General features: G+C 50.2%; 1 protein-coding gene across 5 annotated transcripts in view; it reads left to right on the forward strand.

Moving 5' to 3' along the window:
- PLXNA4 (plexin A4) overlaps positions 1 to 18,785 on the forward strand; it is a 502,572-nt gene that overhangs the window by 125,547 nt on the left and 358,240 nt on the right. For all 5 annotated transcript variants that reach the window (XM_021078941.1, XM_021078938.1, XM_021078940.1 and 2 more), the window contains one exon: positions 4,818 to 5,000. In XM_021078941.1, coding sequence (XP_020934600.1) covers positions 4,818 to 5,000 — 183 coding nt within the window. The remainder of the gene's footprint in view (positions 1 to 4,817; positions 5,001 to 18,785) is intronic.

The raw sequence follows: 18,785 nt of genomic DNA on the forward strand, positions 1-18,785 counted from the left end.
TGAGAGACCTGTGCTGTGGCCAGGGGTATGCAAAGGCCACTCCCTGCAGCCTTCCCGCCTCTGTTCTGAGCAGGATTTCCATGAGGAGAATTAACAGGAAATACAACCCCACCGCTCCAGTTTCTCCAGTGCCTTCACACCTGGCAGCTCCCCTAGTCCTTGGGATGGGCCTGTCTCGTCGGTTTAGGAAAGTGGGACCCAGAGAACAGGAGGCGTCTGCCAAATTGAATAGTTGGGAAGCAGCTGGGTGCCATGTGAATCCAAGTCCTGGGTTTTTTCTGCTACTTCAATGTCAAAAATCCTTCCTCCATCACCCCCAGCTTTGAGGAAACAGAGAGTAAGTCCCCCTTGTGCCACAGCTGGGGGACCTCAGCATCCACGCAGGCCTGGGCGACTCCTGATCTGAGGCCTCCATCACAGATCCATCACCTGTGGCCTGTTCAGAGGGAGGAACCAAAGCATAGGGGAGCCTAGGCAAGAAGCCGTCTTTTTTTTTTTTTTTTTTTTTTTTTTTTTTTTTTAAATATCAGTTGGCCAGGTTAGTGTGGGTCCACATATGGACTTTGTTTGTTTGTTTGTTTGTCTAGGGCCGCACCCATGGCACATGGAGGTTTGCAGGGTTGAATTGGAGCTGTAGCCTCCAGCCTACGGCAGAGCTACAGCAACGTGGGATCTGAGCTGTGTCTGTGACTTACACCACAGCTTATGGCAATGCCAGATCCTGAGCAAGGCCAGGGATCGAACCTGCAACCTCATGGTTCCTAGTTGGATTCATTTCTGCTGTGCCACAGTTGGAACTCCCAAGAAGCCATCTTTGTTCCCAGAATCCTTGTGCCACCATAGGAGCCTCAGTTGTAGCCTTTGCCACAAGCGAATCTGTTGGCAATTCAATGAGGTATGCCATGTGAGGTTATATCTACCTCCAGGTAAGACCTTGCAAGGAGCTGTCAGGAACTGAGACCGGCAGAGTCCTGGCCACCAGGCGCCTAGGCTGAGCTGTCTTCTCCTCCTTCCGAGGAAAACATTCCTCACCCAGCCCCTTGCCGTGCAAGGTGCCACAGTGACAGAGACTAGCAGGTACCTGACTTTCTGAGTCTGAGCAAGCAAGGATTTACTGCCACAGTTGGCTGAATTAAACTCTTTTTGGGCGTGGTTGGTTTTTCGCTTGGGTTCTGCCCAGGGAGGAAGAATCGTATTTGGTAACTGACCACTCGGAAGTGAAGTTCTGGAGGCTGAGCGGCCTAAGCCTTCAGGTCAATGAAGCGTGAGTTTGTGCCGGGGCGGTGGGGACCGTGGACTCCCTGGCTCCCCGCCTCTGTTTCCCCTTGTGCGGAGCGGACAGTCCTTCAGACGCATCTGCCTGAAAGATGGGTCCTGATGGCGGAGGTACCTTTGCCGATGGCAGAGGGCTGGGCAACACAGGTCAGGGCTCAGAAAGTCCAGGATCAGGACTCCTTCCGAACCACAGGCAGGAACGTGCAAGGCCGTGGAGATTCCTTAACTGCCCTCGGAAGGCTGGGCGGGTTCCTGTGATGATGTCCAGCAAGGGGGAAGGCATCACCTGCCCTTTATCTGGATTTTTCTCCCCTCTTTTCTGTCCATCTCGTTCCCGCTCCACCCTCTCTGTCCCCTCCCCCATGTCCTCATTGTAAGAAACAACCCTGAGGATCAGAACAGAGCTCAAAAGCGTCCTCCTGCCTTTGACTCCCATTGTTGCTTTTTGCGGGGAGGGAGAAGGAGGAAGGGGTTGTGTTTGCTCTGGGCTGTTGGTCCAGACTGTGCCAGAGAGGCCGGAGGCAGTGAAAGGTGTGGCGTGGACACCTGCGCTGCCCGGGGCTGCCGAGCCTGCCCACGCTGTCCCCGTCCCCACCCTGGCTGCCCCCATCACTAATAACAGGGAGTGAAGGGGTCCAAGGAGGATCTGGATGCCCAGCATGTGGCCCTCTCTGAGATGGGCAGGGGCTGTTCCCCCCTTTGGGGAGGGAGCCCAGGGGCACCCCGAATCTCTGGAAAGCTCAGGCTTAGCCACTTCCACACAGCTCCCCTGGCAGGAGCCTGCCTACCGATTCTCCAGATGCCTTTTCCTTCGGCTGGATTGAAGCCGTAAAAGAAAAAAAATGACACCTTGTATTTTATTTCACTCCTTTCTCTGAAAAGTCCAAAGACGTTTACAGGCGTGAGTGCTATAGCTTTATGGAAGCCCATCAAAAAGCAGAGGTTGCTTCCTTCATCTTTATAGAGTGGAAAATAAAAGCCCAGGGAGATGGAATGACTCTTCTTAGAGCACACAGTGCTTCTGAGAAAAAAGGGGGATCCAGCGTAGGACCCTAAAGCATAGGGGAGGTCTGTGCCAACCCAAAGCTGCTCAGTGGGAGGCCTGAAGGCTGCACCAGCCACTGTCAAGGTCCCCCCCTCAGGAGGACTCCCTAGCTGGGACCTTCTGCTCACATGGGGACCCAGGAGCCTGGAATAAAACAGGGAGAGTCAGCTGAAACACTGGGGGTGGGGTGGGAAATGGGCTGAAGACGTTTCTTATTGGTTCCCTGGCTCCTGAGACTGTCCCAGAATCAGGAGCAAAAGCTGGGTCGGTGTGTCCCACAGGGTACCTGGGAATCCAGGGAATAGTCTCTTTAAGGGATGCTAATAGGTGTTCCAGTCCAAAAAAAAATGGTTTAGGGAATACAATGTTTGGAAAAGGCGGAGAGAATTTGAAAGATATTTCTTCCTAAAAAGACTTTTCAGACCTTTCTTGGAACTAATCATCAGGGACCTCTTACATGGAGTTGGAACGCACCATGTTTTGTTTTGTTTTTCTTGTCTTTTTGCCATTTCTTGGGCCGCTCCCGCAGCATATGGAGGTTCCCAGGATAGGGGTCGAATTGGAGCTGTAGACGCTGGCCTACGCCAGAGCCACAGCAACGCGGGATCCTTAACCCACTGAGCAAGACCAGGGACCGAACCCGCAACTTCATGGTTCCTAGTCGGATTCGCTAACGACTGCGCCACGACGAGAACTCCAAGAATGCACCATGTTTTAGCCTGTTTCCCAAAGGCACTTGCCCAAGGAGCCCTTTCTGGTAGAACATCTTATGGGACTTGGGTGCTGTGGAGGACACTTTGGAAAATGCTGCTGAAGGTATGGCAAGGTCAGGGCTGCCCTTCTTCTCCAGGGCCTAAAAGAAGCAGATAGAGTTACCATATGATCCAGCAATCCCGCTCCTGGATGTATGTCCAGACAAAATTAGATACGTGCACGCCTGTGTTCATAGCAGCATTATTCACAGTAGCCAAGACATGGAAGCACAGACCAGCAGACAGACGCTTGAGAGCCAAGAGGGAGGAAGGGGTTGGGGGGAGGGATGGAGTGGGAGGTTGGGGTTAGCAGATATAAGCTATGATACATGGAAGGATAATCAACAAGATCCTACTGTGGAGCATAGAAGCATCCTCAGTGTCCTGTGATAAACCATGATGGAGGGAGTTCCTGCTGTGGCGCAGCAGATTCAGGATCAGCATTGTCTCTGTGGGGGCGTGGGTTAAGGAGCTGCTATTTCTGCAGATAGCAGACAGCATAGGTCACAGCTGCAGCTCAGATTTCATCCCTGGCCTGGGTACTTCCGTATGCTGTAAGTGTGGCGAAAAGAAAGAAGGAAGAAAATATTTTTAAAAAGACTGTGTGCCTATATAAATATGTATATATGTGTATAACCGAGTCCCTTTGCTATACAGCAGAGATTAATACAGCATTGTAAATCAACTATACTTCGATTAAATAGATAAATAAAAATGGAAAGGAACATTTTTAAAAAAGATCATGTATCTATACATATATATATTTATTGTATAGCTGAATCACTTTTCTGTACAGCAGGAATTAATACAACATTGTAAATCACTATACGTCAATTAAAAAAATAAGGAAAAGAATATTTTTAAAAAGACTGTGTATATATAAATATGTATATATAGTTATGTGTATAACTGAGTCACTTTGCTATACAGCAGATTTTAATACAGCATCGTAAATCAGCTATACTTCAATTAAATAAATAAAAATAGAAAAGAATATCTTTAAAAAGATCGTGTATGTATATGTATATTTAGTTCTTGCACAACCGAATCACTTTGCTGTACAGCAGAAATGAATACAACACTGTAAATCACTATACATCTATTACGTAAATAAATACACGAATAATTATTAATTACTGAATCAAAGAAGTGGGGAGCCTGAGACGGGACACAGTGAGGCACCACCGTGGCTTGCTGCGTTCATCCACAAGCCTTCACTCCTCCCGTTCCTCCTCTCGGCAGCCCGTTGTCCATACCTGTCTCTGCCGGGGTGTGGTCCTCCATGTACTAAGGTTTCTAGTTCTCTGTTCCACGTGTTTGGGGCCTCATCTGTGTGTCTGATCGGCAGCAAGTGTGTGGATGCGGAGCTGCACCCTCTCACTCCCGGGCACAGCTGCCTGGAGCCCATGCTTATGGCGCTGGCCCAGGGCTTTCCCAAGGGATGACGGTGGTGGGCCACCTAAGTGACCACGGTGGCGCTGGAGGGTTTGGAAGCGGGCCAGAGAGACCCCAGAGTAGTGCAAAGAGGCTCTAAGCTTCTGAAAATTTTTTTCCCGTGGTCCTGCAACCTACTGAGATGCCTGGCAACGTGGTTTCTCTGGAGCCGAGTTTTTCATGTCACAAAGGAGGGTTTTGTGCCAGATGATCCACCTGTCAGGATTCTTCTAGCTCTAGGGTTCCCTGACTCCGCACCTCGCCAGTTGCCCCGGTGCTCGCCCCTCATTCGTCTCCTCCTTTGTTTTCAGCTCTTAACCATCGACGACAACTTCTGCGGCCTGGATATGAACGCGCCCCTGGGCGTGTCGGAGATGGTGCGCGGCATCCCGGTCTTCACGGAGGACAGGGACCGCATGACGTCCGTCATCGCCTACGTCTACAAGAATCACTCCCTGGCCTTCGTGGGCACCAAAAGCGGCAAGCTCAAGAAGGTAGGACGAGGGCGGTCGCCCGTCATTGTGGACACGGCCTGTCCCCACCGGCGTGGGTGCTTTCTTGCCTTCTCTGACACCCTTGGGCCTGACTGGCCAGTGATACAGGTTTTAGGGGAGGCGCTGTGTCGCCACTGGGGCCCCTTGCTTGGATTAAAACCCTTCCTTCTCCGCCGTCTTACGGAGGGTCGTTGTGGGAACCACACCGGGTGAGCCTGTGGGTCCGCCTGTTCCACCGGCCGGTGTGCTCCTGAGAGGTGTGCGTCTCAGGCCACCCAGGCCTTTCTGAATGGTGTCCTCTGTCCAACTTCCCTAGGCCTGGGCGGGTGGGGAGAGGGGACGGGGCAGCAGATGTGCCTGTTTCTCCCACGTCAGCCCTTCTGGCTGGTGCATCCCTTTGGCAGCCATTCAGGGAAACAGATGGAGGAGGGTGCAGGAGCTGCTGGAGCTGCTGTCGGGGCTGAGAGCCAAGTGGTGGGACGAGGACACCATAGATGTGTGGGAAGCACAGAAATCCCATCAGGTGGAGTCTGGGGTGTGGTCTCCTTGTCCTGTAGAAGCTTGCTGCCTGCGGGGGCCACTGGGTGACCTTGGCCCATCCACCGTGTTGGGCCCCCCCCCCCATCTCGAACTATTCTCTCACCCACCTTGGCTGGGCGTCTCATCGCAGTGGGTTGGAGCTGGCCCCAGAGGGAGGCCCCCTTGCTTAAAAGCCTTCCTAAGACTGTAGGCAGTTGGTTTGGTTTTTCTGTTGGCTGATAGTCACACTTGAGTCTTTTCCCGGGGAAATACTGATGACTCCATGTGGTGCTCCTGCTTGTTTTAATGAAGCTTCCCTTGGAATTTTCTGAACATGGAGTGATTCAGATGGAGAAAGTGGCACTGCTTCATCTGAGGCCGAGCTTTGATGCTTCCTTTTCTCTCTGCTGTGTTTCTGGGTATTAGTTTGGTCAAGGGTTGTCTTTCATTTGAGCTGTGAATCACGAGACTCTGCCTGTTCTCCCATTCTGCTGGGTGACGGCCCATTTCAGCCGTTGTTTCTCTCTCTAGATTGTGCATCTCTGTGGAACAAGCACTGGGGCTGGCATGCCAGAGTGGGGCTGGCACTTCTCATCTCTTACTGTCGGGGAGGGGGGTGCATAAGAACAGTTCTGTTGCCGCCTCCTGGGCCCTTTCACTTGTTTTCCAGACCTGGAGGGGGACTGGTGACGCATAAACATTTGAGGGGTAAGAGCAGAGGGTCACAGGAGAGGAACGAGCCTGCGGCCCTCCTGGGGAATGCCGGGCCACGGGGGCAGCCAGACTTTCTGCTCCACAAGCTCAGAGAGGCAGGGAGCAGAGGGTGGGTGAATCAGGGATACGTGTGGAGCAGCTACGTGGGTAGCAGCTGGAAACCTACGTTGCTGAAATGCCGTAGCACGCTGCAAGGATGATGAGGGCAGCGCTCCACGCATCTGGCATTGCCCACCTCATTGTGCTGTTCTGCCCTGAGTGATAATTAACAAATGATTTAACCGCTGTCCATAGAGCCTTAAGAATTGTTTCAAAGTCTGCGTCTTCTGCCTTTCTGCAAAGAATATATTAAACACAAGTGTTTTTTGCTGCCCTGGCCTTCCTGTTGTTGTGACTCCTCACGTGTTGAAGTGAGTGCATGGATGCCCAGGGACGATGCTGGGAGGTGGAGTGACTCCCATGTCTGTTCGTTGCAGCCTTTCCGGCTCTTCCTCTAATGCACCTTGTCACTCGTCACTTCCAGATGCTGCCAAAAGTCCTGGTCCACAGCAGCGACCCTCCTCCTCCCTCCGTCTGCGGCTTTCAGCTTTCAGGGAGCTAGGAAATCAGATAACCACACTTGCTGAAATTGTGTCTGATAAGCCTCAGTTTAGCCTGAGGAGGGAAGTGCACCAGCTTTAGGGCAGGACCTCGGGGACGTTTCCGCTGGTTGCTCAGAGGACTTCATTCCTCACTGGGATTCAGCGTGTTCCGTTTGCTGGCAAAGTGAACTCCAAACACCAAGGGCATTTCCATCGACAGGTCACCCGTGAGATAGACGTCTGTTGACCTGGCTTTGCCTGCTCCGATGGGGGAATAAGCACTGTTGAGGGTAAATAAGTTAGCAAGGGAATTTGGGGTGCTTTTGCTCCTGTCTCTCCTGAGCCTGATCCCAGTGCAAAGGAGAGGTGACTTCCTCTAATGCGCTGGAGGAGTCCCACCCTGAAGCCCCCTGTCAACTTCCTACCAGGTGCCAGAGGATCCTTTACTTAGATGCTGGGTCTGAGCTGGTTGGAATGTGGTGTCAGTGAAACAAACCTTGAGAATTCAGTGCACCGAACAGAACAGAAAGTTATTTTCTCTTGGGGGGAAAATAAAAGGTGTTTCCTGGCCATGGCTGCATCATAAACCGAAGACTGTTGACTTGCAAATGTGTGCTCTTGGTCAGAGGGTGGAGGGAGGCTGACGGGGCTGGCCCTCTGTCACCCGGGAAGCCGGTCCCCTGAGGGGAGGACAGAGCACAGCCCATCTCCACGGGGGTGGGCTGAGGACATCCCTCAGGGGACAGGCCCCGGGCAGAGCCTGGTCTTGAGGTGTCCCCGTAACAGGTCACACCTGATCAGGAGCCTTGGGGCTTTATAAACAGTGGGCTGGCACTTCTCATCTCTTACTGTCGGGGAGGGGGGTGCCTAAGAACAGTTCTGTTGCCGCCACCTGGGCTCTTACATTTACTTTCCAGACCTGGAGGGGGACTGGTGACGTGTAAACATTTGAGGGGTAAGAGCAGAGGGTCACAGGAGAGGAATGAGCCTGCGGCCCTCCTCGGGAATGCCGGGCCACGGGGGCAGCCAGACTTTCTGCTCCACAAGCTCAGAGAGGCAGCCTTTTTAATAGCTTTGCTGAAGCCCAGCTATCGCTCTGCAGACTCAGCACAGCCAGCCCAGGGGGACAGTTCGAGTTGGGAAAGGAAGGCCGGACCGCCGAGTCTGTTGTTTGAAATAATAAAAAGCGAAACTGGCCGGTGTATTTATTTTTTTCTGAACAATAGAATTCCCCCCTCCCCCCCGCTGCCCTGCTCACTGAGCACCGCTCCCCTTTCCTTGTAATAACTCTGTCTTGCTTTTCTCAGGGGTTATCAGGACCCCGTTCACCTTTTGGGCAGAGGCCCAGCCACGGAAAGCTCTGGGGCTCCAGGAGGGCTTTGTGGGAAGTTTCGTGCGCTGCTGAGACCGGGGGTGAGCATAATGGAAATCATACGGTAGCCGTAATTACAGAGTGGGCTTCTCTGAGCCCGGTAATAATCTCCTGTGTGCATCAGGGCCTCGCAGCGTTCTTTGCAATCTGACAAGGCACTCGAGGTGGGAGGGGCTGGGGGCTTTGCTAAGAGGAAGGGGGTTTTCTGTGAGTTTCAGGGGTCCAGGAGCTAGACTGTAGCTATCCATGGGCTGCCCTCAAAATTATGGACTTTTCGTTTTGTTTGAGCGCTGTGGCTCCCCATCATTTGCAGCCTTGTCTCTGATGACCGTAATTTCACTCCTTTAGTGCACACATCACATGAGGCAGAGGGAAAGGAGGTGAGGAAAGTACCAATTTGGATGTCTTTCATGTCTTCTGGCCCTGGCGTCCTTCTCCGTGCGCTGTTAGGAGATGTGGCATATAGATGCTCCAGTCATTAGCAGATGCTGAGGAATTTAAGAGGAAGCCACAGGCTGTTACCGTTTCAACTGCGTGTAAAACTCCGAAGGCACACAGCATCCTGATTGGTTTTTAGGTGTCCGTATAAATCTGAAAACCTTTGACCCAAGTTGGGGTAACAAGGTCAGTGTTGCCTCAGAAGGACAAGATCTCCGCCTAAATAGTCCACCCAGAAGTCCAGCCCCACTGTCTCTGCCTCTTGCATTTTTACTACTGAGAGATCGTATTTTATGGCTACTGTTCGGCAGTGAATTACTGCCTGACATTAGTGGGAGAGACTAATGTTCATTGTGAACCAAAACATCATAAACTTCCACTTGAGGTGTGATTGCTCCTTTTTTTTTTTTTTTTGGCTACACCAGTGGCATATGGACGTTCCCGGGCCAGGGATCAAATCTGAGCCACAGCCGCCACCACCGCTGTGGCAACATCAGATCCTTAACCCACTATGCTACAGCGGGAACTCCCTGGTTGCTCCTTTCATTTTGTGGTGGTGTGTTTCCTGGGTGTTAGGTTAAACTGCTCACACAAAGGGGCAGAGCACTTGGTGGGTGTTGGTTAAGCAGAACCTTGCCTGGCCCTGCTATTGGCTTGTGGTAGGATGTGTGTGTGTGTGTGTGTGTCTGTGTGTGTCTGTGTGTGTGCACGTGCAAACCACACCATACCGCCAGCCTCTCTGGATAGGAGTTGGGTGTGTGTCAGCATGGAGAGTCAATGGGAGTAGATAACATGCCGTCATTCTTATTGGGGACTGTCATGCAGATTAATTCAGTCTTCCTAACTTCTTTTTTCTTGAGCCTGTTTGAAATTTTATAATAATTTATTTCATTGAAGTGTATTTTATTGACAATGTTGTGTTAGTTTTAACTGTACAATAAAATGATCCATTTATATATATATATATACTCACATACATAATATAAATAACACATATATGTATACACGCATATACACATACACACACACACACACATCTTTTCTTTTTCAGATGCTTGTCCCTTATAGGTTATTATAAAATATTGAGTGTGGTTGCCTGTAGCTCTGCAGTAGGTCCTTGTTGGTTAAGTGTGTTATGTACCGTGGTGTGTTTAGAGTTAATCCCAAACTCCTCATTTATCCCTCCCCCTTCCCCTTTTCCCCTCTGGTAACCATAAGTTTGTTTTCTATGTCTGTGGGTCTGTTTCTGTTTTGTCTATATGTTCATTTGTACTTTTTTGATTCCACATATAAGCAATATCATATGGTATTTGTCGTCTCTCTCTCTGAGCCTGTTTGAAATTGATTTGCTTGTGTTCTCTCGGCCCTGACCATGCGTCCAGAAGGGCAGCCAGCCCGAGGTGGAGGGAGCCCACCTGAGGCTGTGTCATTCTGAACATAAGTTCCCAGGAATGGATGCCGCATGTGTGTTTCTATAGCGCTGGAGTCTGTTAACAGAGATGTGCAGCCCCTGCCTTGCAGCTTCCTTAGTGCACCTGAGAATTCTTCACAGTCACCTGGAAGTTTAAATCAACTTTAACTACAGAGAAATTCATGCCTCGGAATGCTCTCCAGGTGGCTGGAGGCATCACCACATCCAATGGAGACACAGTTAGAACTCCAGCTTGCCGGGTACCTGGTGATCAGAGCAGAGGCTGAGTGTACTTAGTGTAGGGTTTGGGCACTTGCTTCTGTGATACAGGTTTCTCAAACCAGAGCTGCTGGCTGGTTTGCATGTGGCTAGACACCTAAGCAGAAGATAAAAGAAATATGGAAGAATCCATGCTGGCCAACTTCCATGCCTGGAAAAGTCCTTCAAAGCCTTTTTTTTTTTGGCTTTTTTGGGGCTTATTTTCATCATGTTGGTTTTGCATTTCCCACCCCTGGTTTTGCTGAGTATTAAGCCTGTACAGATCTTACCCTGTGGTTAAGGGAAGGGGAGGCCGAGGCTGAGGGTTCTGCAGACAGAAGAACACAGTAGATGTTCCAGGGGCCCCCCCTCTTTCCACTTGGTTCACATCTAAGCAGGGACAGATTAATGGCTGTTCGATCATCCATCCTTCAAACCCAGCTTCCTGGGACTGGCCTTCAGACCGGCTTTACCTCGTGCCAACCTGTCCACTTCTCATGGTGTTTCCCTACCTCGTCTCAATCTCCTTGGCTGGCTTCTAAGCCTTTTTGACCATGTTGTACCCTGGAGATACGGAAACCAGCTAAGCCGGGCAGTGTCCTCGTGGGCATGTCTTATACTCTGGAACAATATCAATTCCCCACTCAACCATCCTTTTCACAGCAGTGTGTCCCCTAGGCACTGTTTTCTTCTCTTTTCCTGCTTTTCACCACTTGGCCCTGAGGTTCACCCCCTGTCCCTGCATGTCCCTGGTGGATCCCAAGAGGTCACTCAGCGCTGCCCTGAGCGGGATGGGGCAGTGTCCTTGCAGTAGGGCATCTCACAGCCCCTCAAAGCAGCTCAACACTTAGACTCACTCTCCGCCTAGCACTTTCTTAAAACACGCTTGGAGATCCCCAGAAAACACTACCCCAGGAACATTTGTCATATCCTATTTTCCAAATGATCATTGCTGGTGCATATGATTTAAGGAGATGGCTTTAAATGAGTTTTGCCAAGTCAAGATTTATTGATACATGTGTGCCATGTTTTTTGAATCATACGTGTCTGTGTGTGTGGATATACATTTCTGTGGAATGATCCTGATCATAAATTAAAATGCAGACATTAAAATTGAAGAAAGTGCTGCAGAAACACCCCAAATCATAGAGCACACTCAGTCAGCTGATGCTCAAATGCCAGACACGCTGGAGGAATTTAGCCAGTGACACATGCAATTGAAGTAAAATATTGTGCTTTACAAGAACGTATCATTAAAATGAAAACTAGCAGCATATCAGGAGTCTGGCTTTGTAACCAAGACAACATAGATGGGAAAGGATGAAAGACATGATGTACCAGAGGAAGAGGAAGGAGGCAGAAGGCAAGAGGAGGTGGTGGGCCCCCAGCTGTGAATGGCCCCCTTCCTGCTGGGTTCGTAGCTGATAGACTCTAGATGGGAAGAGAATAGAATCTCGATGGAGATGCTGGCAAAAGCTCTCACCAAGAACAGGACCAGGGATGGGAAAGGCAGTGGGAGCCAGACTGACTCAGAGCCCCCCAGCGGAAGCTCTGCTTGAGGGTCTGCTTATAGTTCCCCCTGTTCCCAAGTGACTTCCTGTGAATGTGGCCACTGGGCTTGCTTCCTGGTGGTGGCACAGTGCTTCTCCCAGCAGCTCTGGTTTCTCATAGAGGCATTGGCCACGGCTTCTCCAAGAGCTCCCTCAAGTCTCCCCCCTTCATCACGCTCCCAGGGGATGCAGATGTATCGGTTATGGGCTGCTGTGCAACAATGACCCCAAAACCTAGAGGCTTGAAACAACATTTGTCTCACAGTGTCTGTGGAGCAGGAATGCAGGCCCAGCTTAGCTGGACCCTCTGGCTCAGAGTTGCTCACAGACTGTAGTCAGGGTGTTGGCTGGGGGCAGCCGTCCTCTCCATGCTCAAGGCCAGAATGGGGGGGGTTCCTCTTCCAAGGTCATGCCCGTGGTAGGTGCAAGGCCTCAGGTCCTCCCTGGAGACATTAGTCCCTGGCCACGTGACCTCTCCATGACAGCCTCTCGTACAATACGGCAGCTGAGAGAGAGGGCCAACAAGAGACAGCGAGCCGGTCCTTTCAGAACCTCATTTCAGGAGTAACAGCCCATCACCTTCGCCACATGCTGTTCCCTAGAAGCCACTCACATGGTCCAGCCCACTCTCAGGGGAGGGGCTTCCACAGAGGTGTGAATACGAGGAGGCAGGGGTCACTGAGATCCTTTTAGAAGCTGCCTGCCACATGAGCGCTTAGAAGCTGGCCACTGAGGGCGTAGGAACCAATACTTTTAAAGTCCAAGTTAACTTTTAGTGGTACAGGAAGGGGCACAACAGCCCTGCTCAGGAGCCCCCTGTCTTCTGGCGCCCTGAGGTTCTGATTGGCATATCAGAGAATCCGGAGGAGGAATAGGAAGGGGCTAAGTGCCTGTCCCACCCAGAGGGTCAGAGGGTGCTGCCGCCCCCAGCGGGAGGTCTGGGAGCACGTGGAGGTGGTCCCAGGGACGCTGCTCGTCTTGGGGAAACAGCGGTGGTTTATGATGGGGGGTGAGCGAGACTTCTGTTTCAGGTCGGTACCTGATGAGCGCTCTGTCCATGGAGGGGGTCTGCGCCCTGCCCCCCCAGAGACTGGCCTCTTTTGGGGATCGACGGGCTTTTAGGAAGGGGTCATTTCCCTGTGGATTAGAGCTGGCAGGAGAGAGGTTGGGAAGGGAACCGCTGTGTTCGGTACACCTTGTAGGTGCCAGGCACTCTTCTGGGTGTTTCCCTTGTGTTACGTGCATTGATCATCTCATGTCATTCTCCAGGTTTCCATTCAGGGTCAAGGCTACGACCTCCATTTCACACAGGTGAAGTGACTCGTGACTCACCTGCGGGGTGTACAATTTGATCTAAGGTCTGTCTTCCCTGATGTGGCCTTATCATGGACTTGACCTGTGGCTCTGCTCTTGGGCTGTGGTGAACCTTACTCCACAACCCTGAGAGCTGGGCCTCCCCCACACTGGGCCAGCACACCTGTTGGCCAGAACCTTCCTTTCCTTCCCTCTGGCCCTGTGCTAGCTCAGAGGCCCAGGGGTCCAGTGTGGCTGCTGTAACTGAAGTCCCCATGGCAGAGTGCTCCCTTCTTTAATTGTACCAGACTCATCTATCTGAAACAGCTCCAATCCTCTCACTTTCCTAGTTTAAATATATATATATGTATCTGTCTTCTCATACACGCTTCTGTGGCCCCCACTGCCCGTAGGCTGCCTGTGTGTCATGGCCCAGCCACCCCAAGGACACGGGTCCTCCAGCTCAGCCCTTCAGCCCTGGCACGCTGCCCGGCGCCTCACATTTTGAGTCTCAAGGATTCCGGCTAAATTTAAATGCCAAGGAAGAGGCACCCGCCTGGGAGACAGTGGGGTTCCCACCTACACAGCAGCTCCCGCATCACCAGGCTCCCTCCACAGCCCACTTCCGTTTCCAGGAGCAGTTTTGCTGGAGCCCGTCCTGTGGCAGAGTGGGCGGTGGCCCTGGGGAGGCGCCAACAGGCTGTGCTTTTCTACTCACCACTGACCTGCCACCCAGGACCCACTCAGGATGTTTGGCCTTTGGCGTCACAGCAGAATCCTCTCTGCAAACAACCTGTGGGACTGTGCATAGTGGTGCCTGATGACTTTTCCTGCTGCCAGTCAGGTCAGCTCTTGCTCTTTCCTGCCTGTCCTTGAGCAGCATTGTGCTCTTAAGGCAGGAAGATCTGCTCATGATGTTATCTTGACCAATCGTCCAGGCTGACATGCCGCAGTAAGTCCCAAAGCAGCTCTGGCTCCACGATTTCTTTATAGATGTCGTGGCTTGAGGGACAGTGTGATCAGATGGTTTCCTTTGTTGACCTGCCTTGCCCTGTTGGTGCTCATATGAGTCTCATTAGGAAAAGTGGGCCAACGAATGGATCTATGACTGGATCGATGGGTATTGGCTCAGCAGTCTTCCCACCCCACCAAAGGCTCTCCCTTCCTTGGGGTCACTCTCTGGCATCCCCAGTGCCTCCTCTCACCCCAGGTTTTTTGCTGAGACCTCCTCTGAGTCCCCTTCCAGAAGGTTCCCCCCCCCCGCCAAGGGTTCCTGAAGCCTTGGGAGCAAGAGGGTGGAAGGGAAAGTGCACAGGAAGAGACTCCCCATTCCCGCTCTTGCCAGGGAGGTAGATTGCCTTTCTGCTCAACCACTGACAACTCCCACCAAACTGAGAGTCTGCTGAGGGTGGGGGAGAGGGATTTGAGTGTGGCCTGGGATGATTGGACCTGAGGGGCCAGAATGATGGCAAGGCCACCTTAGGACTCACTCTTTTCACTGCATCCACAAGTTACAGCAAACCCTGCTGCTTTCCAGGTCTTCCCAGTGGGAATCTCAGATGCCAAGGGTTGTTTCAGGCAAGATTATACCTGTGTATTAGATCACCTGAGTATCTTCCATGCTTTGTGGTTTCCGATAACAGGGAAGATGGGCAGATACTGCTCATTCTTAAAGATCTCTAAGTGGATAAATTCTTTACCTGATCTTTCTGCTGACTTACCAGCTATCCCCACCCCCTGCCAGTGATCATTCCACTCCTTCCCTTTTGTCCTACCTTCCCTTAAGAGCATAGCATTTATCTGGGCTTTTCTATAAGAAACAGGATCCCTTTATAGCTATTTCTCACTATGGGTGTACAGGCTTTTTGAGAAATTGTATGCACTTCTCACCATATTTTAAATGCTCTGGATGAGCATACATAGAATGTCTTATTTAATGTTTATGATTAAAGCTCTTCTGGGCCCTCCCCCAGACATAGCAGGCAGGGGAGGAGAAAATACGAACTAAATCTCACTCTTGGGGGATCCATTTTTCTTAGATCTCATGAGGTTTAATCAGGAAGGATCAGCTTTGAACCTTTGTGGATCTGAACTTGCACACTGTTGGCCTTAAGGAACACTGGGCAGCTGGGATGTGAGACTCCTCCATGAGCTGGGCAGGGTCAAGGTCACCTTGATGCTAGTGGACTGACTGCCTCATTGCCTCAACTAGGCTGTGGGCTTCTTCACCTGATGGAAAGGTCATGGGCTAAGAGTTCATCAAAGGAACTAGTGAATCCTCTTTTAAACTGAAGAATCCTTTTCTAAAATTAATAGCCTCAGAATGTATCTATTTTACCACCTTGAGTTTTTATTCCATTACATTTTGATTACCCAGAAATCACAGGCAATAGAAGCTTTCAAAATCAGTTGCTGAGAATTTTTCCTGAGAGGACTGTGTTCATTTTCTTTACATAAAAAAATAGTTTATTAATACATCTGGATCTTTTCCCCTGCGTGTCTAGACATTCCCCGGTTAAATGTGAGTGCCCAGCACAGTGCTTTCTGAAAGTAACAAGTGCTAAGTAAAAAATGTATTTAAAGATTGATTGTTGGCGCTTTGGGTCTTATAGTGTGTGTGTGTGTGTGTGTGTGTGTGTGTGTGTGTGTGTGTGTGTGAGAATGTATCAGCTACCTTAGGCTAAGTTATGTTGCAGTAACAAATAACCCCCAATTTAAGTGGCTACAACAGTAGCATGAGTTCATTTTCAGCTCATGTGAATGTGTACCCTGGTTGGGCAGCAGCTACACTCCATGTCATTTGTTTGGGACAGAGGCTGAAGACATGCCAGCCCCTGGCAGAAAGAAATGAGAAATGGCTGTTAACACCACTGCTTGGAAGTGGCACATGCTATTGCTCTTCACAGTTTATTGGCTAAGCCAAAGGGAATAATGTGGGAAATATAACCTGGCCACAGGAAGAGGCCTGGTGTGTATATGTGTAGGGGGTGGAAGCGAGGGGCAGAGAGTATTTTGTCAATAATACAGCTTACACTAAAGATTATTATTTTTAAAAAATTCTATTGAAGTATTTTTGATTTACAATATTGTGTTAATTTCTGCAGTATAACAAAGTGATTCAGTTATACGTATTTCCATTTCCATATAGATTATCACAGAATATTGAGTAGACTTCAATCTACTCTAAGGAATATTATTGTGAACACACTGAGTCAAGACATTTCTAATTAGGGAGTTCGCATCATGGCTCAATGGTTAACAAACCCAACTAGCATCCATGAGGACACAGGTTTGATCCTTGGCCTTGCTCAGTGGGTTAAGGATCTGGCATTGCTGTGAGCTGTGGTATAGGTCCCAGATGCGGCTCAGATCCTGCTTTGCTTTGGCTGTGGCATCGGCAGGTGGCTACAGCTCCAACTGGACCCCTATCCTGGGAACCTCCATATGAGGTGGGTGTGGCCCTAAAAAGACCAAAAAAAAAAAAAAAAAAAAAGACATATCTAATTAGCCTATCTGTAACGTGCTAGGTGTTTCTTGAATTGAAGAGCTCATGGTCCCTTCTTGCTTAATATTGGAAAAGGTATATGAAAAACATAAGATATGACTGAGTTTATATCATCCACCCACACATAGTGTTGGAGATTTTTTAAAAACAAAATCCTCTTATCAGCTTCTTTTCCTGTGATTTTCTTTTTCTTCTAGAACTGCAACTAGAATTGTTCAGTTCCTTCCAGCAGTCAGCCTCTGATGTTTCTATTTCCCTGCATCTAGTTTTCCTTAAGAGTGAGGGCACTTTTCTACTTAAATACACAGATTAAATCGTGCTCAGCAGATGTCTCTTGGGATAATTAAATTAGCCAAATTTATTAAATCATGTCTCTTAACTACAACTCAGTGGAGCCTTTCAGATTAATTTCCCCTATGTCATTTAACCCCTAAAGAGTCTCCCACTTCCCTTCTGAACTCTGCTTTTCTGACTGTACATTCCCTAAATTCACTCTGGACACAGGCAGGACCACTGGCCCTTGAAATCCATCTTCTAGGAAAGGAAGCCTATCTGGGAGTTCTGGTTCCAAAGCTGGCTACTGCCTCAGGACCAGCTCGCAGACCTCCTTGTCAGGGTTCCCCACCATCTGCTCCTCCCTGGAAAAGGCAAAGCTAGAATCCTGAATGGAGGAAGCCATCCTGCCGATTGGGTTGAAAAACATTGATTTTTAGCCCTCAAACTCATTCTATAGATTGCCAGTTTTCTAGCTGACACGTTTTAGATTGACATCATATTGACGATGCCAGGGGAGTCACTGAGCACCCATAATGGGGTAAAATGATAGGTTTCTTCATGGCTGAGCTAGTGGCAGTGACTGGGTGGGCCTTGGCCATCATAGAAAGCTCGTAAGGCGTTCTCGGTTGCAGAGTGGCTAGGAGGAGCCTTCTGGTCCTTTCCAAGCTCTCACCTTCTACTTTCAGGTGGATAAGAGATATACCTTGCCCACACAGTCACACATATTCATATCAGAAACATGCCCGCGTACCTAATTCCCATGCATACCTGGGGCACCCGCCCACGCTGATGCCTACGCATGCATGCACACTCAGGAACCAGACCCTTCTCTTTGCACTCAAGCCTGGGGCTGGTCCTCCCTGTGCTCTGCCTCTTGGACTGAGCCCCACCCACCTCCCTCGGTTCTCTCTGGGAAATTAGCAGCACCCCATCTAATCAGTTTACCTCTGTCTTGCCCACTTTGGCTTTAAGATGATGACAGAGCGGAGCTATTTAGCTGTCAAATGCTCTGACTATTGCCCAGATGGACAGCGCCTCAGACACCAGAGTGGTTTCTCTCTCCCCTGTGGGTGGTGGGTCGGCGGGGGGGAGGACGGTAATGAGTCTCCCAGTTGCTTTTTTAAGTGCTTCATGCATCTGCCTGTAATTTTAATGCCTCTTGCCTGCTGACCCCTCTTCCCGGCAGCCAGCCTAAGTGTGATTCCCATAATTAGCTTAGTGATAATTTAATCTCTCCGCTTTAAATTTGATTGTTTTTGAGGGACGTGGGTCTGGGGACATGGGAAAGGGAACTTTGCTCCTTGCCTGACCTTTGTTTTTGTCTGGACTCTTTCTCTGACTGGGGCAGCATCGGAGAAAAATAGCTGGGTTGGTGAGGGGAAAAAGGGAGAGGGAGGCTCATGGCATCATGGGAAGCTCTGTCTGCCTTCCCTTTTTTATAGGCGGTTCCATTTCTTTGTCCTCATTTCTCCCCCAAAATATGAAGGCATGTCAGTGAGGGCACACGGGCACTTTAAGATGCTCTGGTGAGGAGTGGCTTGAAAAGGGGAAAATACTGTGCTTCCTTGGCGGTTGTGGCAACCGCTCCCTTAAGCCAGAGGAAGGCAAGAAGGAGCGAAGGGAGCCACTGGAGGTCACCCTGCTGCTTCCCACATCTGCTCCTGGCCACCACCCCCCACCCCCACCGTCCTCCTGCCCAAGGGTCTGCCCAGGGCTGTGTCACAGGTAGCTCGTGCCTCTAAAGGGTTCAAACCAGACCTACGTGTTACATGAAGAGTCACAACCAACAGCTGGGAAATCTCAACTTTGTTGTTGGCGATGCTCCTGATTTTGGACAAACTGTTTATCTACTTCTATTTCACCTGTTG

This window comes from Sus scrofa, chromosome 18 (genome assembly GCF_000003025.6).
Source record: "Sus scrofa isolate TJ Tabasco breed Duroc chromosome 18, Sscrofa11.1, whole genome shotgun sequence".
In the NCBI taxonomy this organism is placed as follows: Eukaryota; Metazoa; Chordata; class Mammalia; order Artiodactyla; family Suidae; genus Sus; species Sus scrofa.